At 40.0% G+C, this 7998-nt stretch overlaps 1 protein-coding gene across 1 annotated transcript; it reads right to left on the bottom strand.

Moving 5' to 3' along the window:
* Positions 1–935: 935 nt before the first annotated feature.
* gucy1a1 (guanylate cyclase 1 soluble subunit alpha 1) lies at positions 936–7998 on the bottom strand (the record flags this gene model as incomplete). Its single annotated transcript, XM_080520526.1, has 8 exons — positions 936–1056; positions 1292–1446; positions 2456–2599; positions 3991–4476; positions 5649–6364; positions 6454–6542; positions 7444–7511; positions 7756–7998. The coding sequence occupies 8 exons, from the start codon at positions 7996–7998 to the stop codon at positions 936–938; spliced, it is 2022 nt and encodes a 673-aa protein (XP_080376652.1).

Below are 7998 nucleotides of genomic sequence, written 5' to 3'. Positions count from 1 at the left end.
GTATAAATGTGTTCTGTGGAAAAAGTAAAACTGCACTAATATTACTTACATTAGGAAACACGTTATGTCAACACACCACACAGCTCAAAACAGTGCCTCTGGCTATTTGCTTGTGGAATGAAATCTTGGCATGTTACTCATAATTACTGAAGAAAAATACAGATATTATCTAACCATTTATCAATGTTTCAAAAGTTCCCCGACCCTCCCGGTAGAGTCCATATAAGGCACCTGATTCTGCTCTGCATTGCTCACACTTGATTGGACACTTATATCCTAAAATATATATTTGTCTCAATGGTCATTACAAATTCTCACCTAAAACACTTAAAAGTCAATTTAGTTATTTTTTGTTTGTTTTCTTCTAACAAAAGTGCTTTAGAAGGTACAGAGCCTGGTAGTTATGTAACACATGAACAGAATCTAACCTGTTCGGCAACATTTAATCCAAAATGTACATAAGCAACATGTTAATACAAGTTAAAGAGTTTACATTTAACTTATTTGTTTTGGAAACAACATTTTGGCCACATTCTTTTTTGCCTTTATTGTCCCCTGTAGATATAAAAACATAATCAAGAAGAACGTATTAGTTTTTCTTTGACAGTCAAGTTAAATCTCTGGAGGAAGCTACAAATGCAAGCTACTTTTTAATAAATCATATCAATAAAGCAAAGGTGGCTCATTCTGGAAGAAAGATGGAGTAGGTTTCCCTCCACTACAGTTGTACAGATGGATAATTGTACGGACACAACACTCATGTTTAACAGAGTTTGGTGGACAACGTCATCAATAATCAGCCAACAGCCCAAATCAAAATATACAACATATTTCGCACTGTATTCACTAGATACGTGTGTTATTATTCATATCCAACATGTGTACATTCTGCTGCAGGCTGCCTTTATGGCACAGCCATTTTTTAAAAAATTTTTTTAAGTCTTGAAGGACGCCTCCAAAAAGTAACAAACACCAGGGATGTCTTCTGGAAAGTTGGCCGGAAGCTCCTGTCTGCTCCTGGGAATGAAGACAAACTCTGGGCGACCCTGCAGCAATCTAGGACGGAGAGCACACAGATAAAACATGAGTCTAAACGCAATGTGGCAAATCATTTGACACAGGAGGAAGTACAGCACTTTGCTAAAATGTAAAGTTCCTGTCCAGAGCATTTTTTTGTTTTGTTTTGTTTTTGGTGTCTGCAACAGAAGAGCAGAAACAAATGACACCAGAGCAAAATGTAATTTTGCCCCCTCCATCATAGAAATGAAAACATTTATTCAAGGTGCTTCACCTGTGAGTTGTCGGGCTGATGTTGATTTTTCTAGGTTGGCTGCCGGATTCAAACTTATTAGCCAATGTGACATTGTTCCCGAAAAGGCAGTAACGTGGCATCTTCACACCGACTACACCCGCCAGTACTGAACCACTGTGGAGGCCGATGCGCATCTGAAAAGAAAGGAGCAATCATTTGTTTTTCCATCATGCTCGTGCTAGAGGGCCCACATAATGGGCAGAAGCTTGTGGGCAGAGAAATACACTTCCCTGGCTTTGTTTTCATATGATTATGCTCAACAGCAGTTGGTGAGGTTACGTTTGGATAAATACCGCAATGTGCAAACAAGCACAACAAGCAACAGATAAGACACTATTTCTTTTAGTTGTATTTCATGTCAAACACAAACTTTTAACAGCAAGTCCAAGAAAACTTTACAAGGGACACTAGAAAAAGAATCAAAAACATTTTTAAATAACAGTGATTGGATGTGCAATAGAGACACATTGACCCTTTTTAGAATTTTGCACTGTTGAAAAGAAAACTCTCCGGAAAGGCTGAAACTGGAGAGGAAGCCAGACATGACATCATGTGAGGGACGCTTTCTCTCAGATCATGGAGGGAATGCTGCATTTTCATACTGCTGTGGTGCTCTTTTTTTTTAGGATTTCAACAATCTACTAGAATATCTCTACATTGACATATTACAGTAGATCATTCCAGATCTACTATAATATATATTTTTCCCATTAATTTTGTTCTACAACACGACTGACGCAAACCAGCAACCAGAATATCCAAATACGTAATTTCTTTAAAAAAATTCAAAGATCTAAGCAGTTCTTAGAGTACTAAAAAAATTTTTTTATTTGGTTGATTAGTTATGCTAAGTCGTAGAAGTCCATAAAACATATCAATGTTTTTATTGTTGTTGTTGTTTCTCTCCACATAAAAGCAAAAACTTGATGATCAGCTTAAGTTTCAATAATAATTCAATCATGAATCCTCACTTTAGATTATGAGATAACTATATAAACCACATCATTTCTGCTTTACACCCAAAAAAAATGTCAACAAAGCAGAGATCATTTTTTGGTGTCTCTTCTGATTAATAAAAAACATGGCTGGTTTCATAAAAGCACAATGAATAAGTGATACTCTAATGAAGTGTTCGACCCTCACCTGTATTGCGTCTCCTGTTGGCGTCAGAACATCATCTGAGAGCTCCATCATCTTCAAAGCCATGAGAGCAATTTGGACGGCGTGAGTCTCACTCTCCTTGTGTAAGCCGCCAGCTACACAGTACGCATCGCCAATGGTCTCCACCTAAATACAGTAAAAAAACAGAGAAACATAAAACATAAAGTTTTTAGGAGCCACCAAATGTCAGCTGATTTTTTTTAACTTATTTGATCTAAAATCCAAAATGATTTCTAAATAATTTTTGGTTTAATACTGTTAAATTAGCACATAAAGATAAAACAGCTTAAAGAAATGATGACTGTGGAGTGGATTTTCATCAAATTCGTTTTTTCTTTTTACAATCTGTCACCGCCAGAGCAATATAAGACAAAAAGGTCAAAAAAGTGGAATAATAAAACTTAAAACTCTAATAGCACTTGATCCCTGGCCACATTAAAAAGTCTTCTGCTTTTCCTTCACCCTTGTCTTTGTTTGTGTAAGTCGGGACTGGGGAGCACTCAATGGCTACGTGACCGAGACGAAGTGAAACTATTTTTAGGTTCATACACGTGGAGTGGAAACAGGGTCCTCAGAAAGCCCTCTGACTTCAGAGCATTTTACGAGATATTTCTCAAACGCGCCTCGCTTTCTGTTTTGCTTCCATGACACTTTGATTACATTATCCAACCTCCCTGCAGATTAGCAGCCTTTGGCAGACATCAGAGTCGTTGGTTGAATTACGGCTGCAGCTCATTTTTTCAATGCAGGGTTGTATAATTTGTCGTTAAAACTTTTAAAGATGCAAGAGTATTTAAGGCCTTTTTTTAATACTTTATACACATACAACCTATGGTCCTGTTTTGCTAAAAAATAGTTGCTCTCTTTTGAAAAAAAAAAAAAAGTTAATAATAACAAAATTATCATTAATGTTTTAACCAGTTTCTAATGATGATATTTATAAAGATTTCAGGTTCTTTGTGAATTAAAGGACAAGGTACGGTATGTTTAAAGCACAATTTAAGCAATTACAGATTTGAAAGAGGTAAATAATGTAAATAAGTTACTGATATTATTCTGCAACGCTTAGTTGGGTGTCTTGAGATGACTTTACATACAATTTACAATAATTAAAAAGACATAATTGTGCCTTAAACTAATAATTAAAATATGCAATGTTATCATTTGTGTTTAGAAAAACTGTAAACATTCTATGATGTCACTTATCTTCATAGAAGATTAAAGTTAAACTTGCTTTTAATTGGCTGCAAAACAAAAAAGAATCATCATCATGCAACTCATGCAGCGTCATTTGAAATGATATTTTTTACATGGTGTTAAGCTTCACCGAACATGAGGACATTTATGACAGAAACCTGAAGATTTGTGTATGTTTTGTTGATACTGTGTCTGCTGTCACAGGTGTCTTATGACTTGTTCCTCGAGTATTTTCCACAGAAAGATACTACTAATGCGTGTTAAAGTGTTCACTTCTGTCTTTGGGATTTCCGTGTGAATGGTGCCCTGCCACAGCCTACCTTATAAACATCAAGCTCTCCACAGTGGTGATCAAACCTGGTGTACAACTCATTGAGCATGGTGATCACTTGCATCGGCGTACAGATCGAGCAAACGGCTGTGAAGCCCACAATGTCTGAGAAGAGCATCGTGACCCCGTTGAACTTCTTGGCTTGGACGGTTTCGCCCTGCCAGAGCTGCTGTGCCACCGTGCCCGGGAAGATGGAGAACAGGAGGTCCACGGTCTTCTTCTTTTCTTCCTCAAGCGCCTGGTGCGCATGCTCCAAAGCTGCCTTGGCCTTCCCCAGACGTTTCTTCAAACCGTCCTGGGCTTTGGCCTGTTCACCAACCAGGACCACGTCACGCAGCGCATTGTGGATGGGGATGTCTGACAGGTAGAGGCCGCGGCCCGTCAGCTCCTCCAGCTTGTCCACACATGGCGAGCCCAAAAACAAGATGGCGTTTGACTCGGAAACGTAAATCATTTGACCTTTAAGGTCCATGAGCTGAAACAAGAAACAGAAGATGAGGTGAGGAAGTTCTGTATATTGAAGCAAGATCCAGTGGGGAAAAAAAAGCATTTTCTGCAAGATTTCATATCAGCTTATTATTTAAGTACAAAATTTCACAGTGCCACATTATTCATTGTGTCTCAACAGAGATGATGTATCTTTAAAGATATTATAAAGTACAGATACATAAATTCCTAGTATAGACATTTCAACATGAGAAGAAAGCAAAGACTTGGTATCTGTGACAATATTGACATGAATGCATCGTTATATCAGCCACAAGCCAAAGAATTTTGTTTACAGAGCCAAAATTAAAGAAGGGGAGAATCTCATCAAACACACAAAGATATTTATATCCATAGCAGCATGGCTCCATGGGAATGGGTCCAGTCAGTATGTCAGAGAATCTACCACTGTGGTCCGGACTAAAGCACCTCAACAAGTATTACATGAGTTGCCATCATATTCCCATTCTTTGAATTCACTCAATGCTGTCTCTAAAGCTCAAAAACAACTGTTTATCCTTGTAATAGTATAATTTTACACATGTTCACCTAATAGATCCAGTAGTGTGACTGTGGACTCTCATTTGTATAAATAGCCACATTAATGCTTTGAAATTGTAACATAAATCATGTTAAACATGTCTCGTCCACTGACATTTTAGTCATGTTTGTGCATGGTGAACCTATCCTCAACCCCAGGTGGAGGGAGACATTTACCTGTTCACTCACTCAACAAGCTCTCACCATTTTCTTATTACTCTTTTCTTATAGCCAATTTACTACTGGAAGATAAGTGGTACATGAAGAGGGAGCTTCTCTGATTGAATATCATTAGTCATTGTCCTACTGTCACATCTACTCACTGATAGTTTTTTTTTTCTTGTGCGACCGATTGCTGTGCACCCTGACAGAAATAGCACGAGCATGGCTGTGCCTTTGATGGATAAAATGGTTTGACATCCGCTTCTGATCTCCACTGGGGGTATAATCTTGATCTCTACCTCAGGTCAAATACACCAAAAAGTGCCGCTAATAAGCCCGACTGCTTGTAAACAACTAGATTTTTTTCCCCCCTTCTGTCTCATTTAATATCTGGAAACCATTTCTCGCTTGTTCATCAAATATGTCCGTTTTTAACTTATCTAACACGTGTTGACATACCTTCCCTGTGTTTTCTGTGGTGGAGACTCCATGTTTGATGCGAATGATAAACTGTGCATTCAGCATGGTCAGAATCCCTTGAAAGGTACATTTGATCTGGGGGGAGACAATAGTGAAGTGGTCTTGGAAGGTACTGGACCGTCTGAGTCCATCCTTCCGGGTCAGTCGCTTTCTGAGTGCATGTCCTATTTGGATCAGAACTAGGTCCTGGTCCAGTATCAGATGGAAAGGGAAGATGGTGGAGAACAGAGAGGTAGGAAGGGTTCCAGCTGAGGTGGCCCGCAGTGGACTGGGGCTCAGACTTTTAGCATCCCTAACAATGACCGTGAACAGCAGACTGGGTTGCGGACTGGACTGCAGGATGCTGTCTTTAGCATTGGGGGGGTCCTTCAGTACATCCACAGTGGTGTGGTAGAGCCGGCGAGCAGCGGCTTTGATGACTCCAGGGAAGAAGAGCTCAGTGGTTGGGTGGGGGTTGAAGAAATAGACAGTGAGCAGATCCGGATCCTTGTCTAAGCAAAGCACCGAGGGCTCGTTTACACAATCCTCTCTATCGGCGTTGGGCGGCATGCTGCTCTGCTTCAACAAGACGTTGAAGCTGTTCAGAAAATCATGGAGAGCTCCCCCCACCACCCTCAAGATGTGTCTGTCCTCTTCATAGCACATATTGAAGATCTCCTCCCCCAGAGCAACTTGTAAAGCTTCCATTGGTATTGCTGTTGGCCACAAACAAGGAAAAAGATGGAGTATTTAATCCACAAACCCCATCAACACAGTTAGTATAATATTTCAGATCTGCCTTTACCCGTTTTGGTAGAGTAAATATTCATCATCTCCACCAAACGCTCTGGGTCATCGCCGCAACTCTGATGGTGTGTGCAGCAAATTGCAGGACTGGAAATTCAACAATCAAGGTCAGACACGTATAAACCAGAGCTCGGGATACCTTGGTTTTCGGCTAAGTTACTACAGCCATCAGACACAAGCAGTAAAATATTTTCCCTGTCAATTAATCTGCATATCCTTGAGCCCCTTGTGACATTTCCCCTACATGTTTTGTCTGATGACCAAGAATATACCTCATCTGATGTCTCATTTGAGAGGCATCGGTAGTGAAAAAAGTGGCAAATTTGCTTGAAAATGAGTAGACATAACAGTTGTAAATTGTCTTTGTAATCAATTGGTTAATGTGCTGATCTGATCATTTTTCTACTCCAGGTAAACCACAGGGAAAAGAAACTCCATTCAGAATGTGTCATTGTCTGTGTGCCATTTTCAAGTCATGTGTCTAACATCTTATTTGTAAAGAGATGTCCGGGTTTTTTTCCACCCTCCATGTATCCATAGCAGCCTGAGTCTGCATCACACCCCATTGCTGTTATCAGTGTTAGTATCAGTCTAGTAGCAAGTCTGACTGGAGATATTTGTAGCAAAAACAGAGCGACAAAATGAGGCTGTAACATCATTATTTTTCACTACCGGAAGACGCACAGTGTTAAACGTGAAGATTTGACTTATAATTTACAACAGTATAGTAATCGTAGCTGTTATTTACAGGAGGGGGCAGTGATGTTGTTGTTGATGTCTCTGTGGCAGCTGTATCAAACACACACGCGCGCACACGCACACACGCACGCACGCACACACGTGATTTGTGCTTTAGCTTCACTTTTGTTTCATGAGGAAGTATCTGTTCAAACCAAATAACAGAAGGAGTTGTTGTTTTTTATTTTAATATACAATAAAACCATAAATAAACTGAAACACCCACAGATAAACATTTTTAACAAGTTACCTTTCAGGGTCTTTGCTGCGGTCTGACACTGACACCAATCGTTGGAGGGCAGCATGCAGCCTTTCAAACTGGATCACAAAGTGTGCAGCAAGTTAAAGGTCATCGCAAGACTTAAGAGCAGTTAATTACTGATATTCAAACAGAACAGGATTACAGCCCCTTTATTTCCAGGAAATGAACCGATGCGCGAGGCCACAGGGACGATAAACTGTCGGTGCAATTACTGATCTTGTCACAATCAAGTGTTCATATTTTGCAATTGCGCGCGAATCATTTTGCAGAAGTCAAATGAATTTGCGTTTTGCAACTTACCTCGGGACATGCCAATTTGCGGATGCTCTCTCCAAGCGTATGCAGGTTAACTTTGGCTCTGCTGGTCTTCTGTCGAGGTAGGTCCTCACCTGGCTTCCCGTGCACGTCGTTAGAAATAGGCAGTAAATCCGCGGCGTCAGTTGAACGCTCCTCAAAGTCTCCCAGCTCATTATTATTTTTGGCGCTGCCGGAGAATGGACACTCTCCGGATATTTTCAGTTCTGTGAGCTTGGCGCAGAACAT

This window comes from Blennius ocellaris (genome assembly GCF_963422515.1).
Source record: "Blennius ocellaris genome assembly, chromosome: 3".
Taxonomy (NCBI): domain Eukaryota; kingdom Metazoa; phylum Chordata; class Actinopteri; order Blenniiformes; family Blenniidae; genus Blennius; species Blennius ocellaris.
The sequence above is the reverse complement of the archived record's forward strand: the minus strand, read 5'-3'. Positions and strand labels throughout refer to the sequence as shown.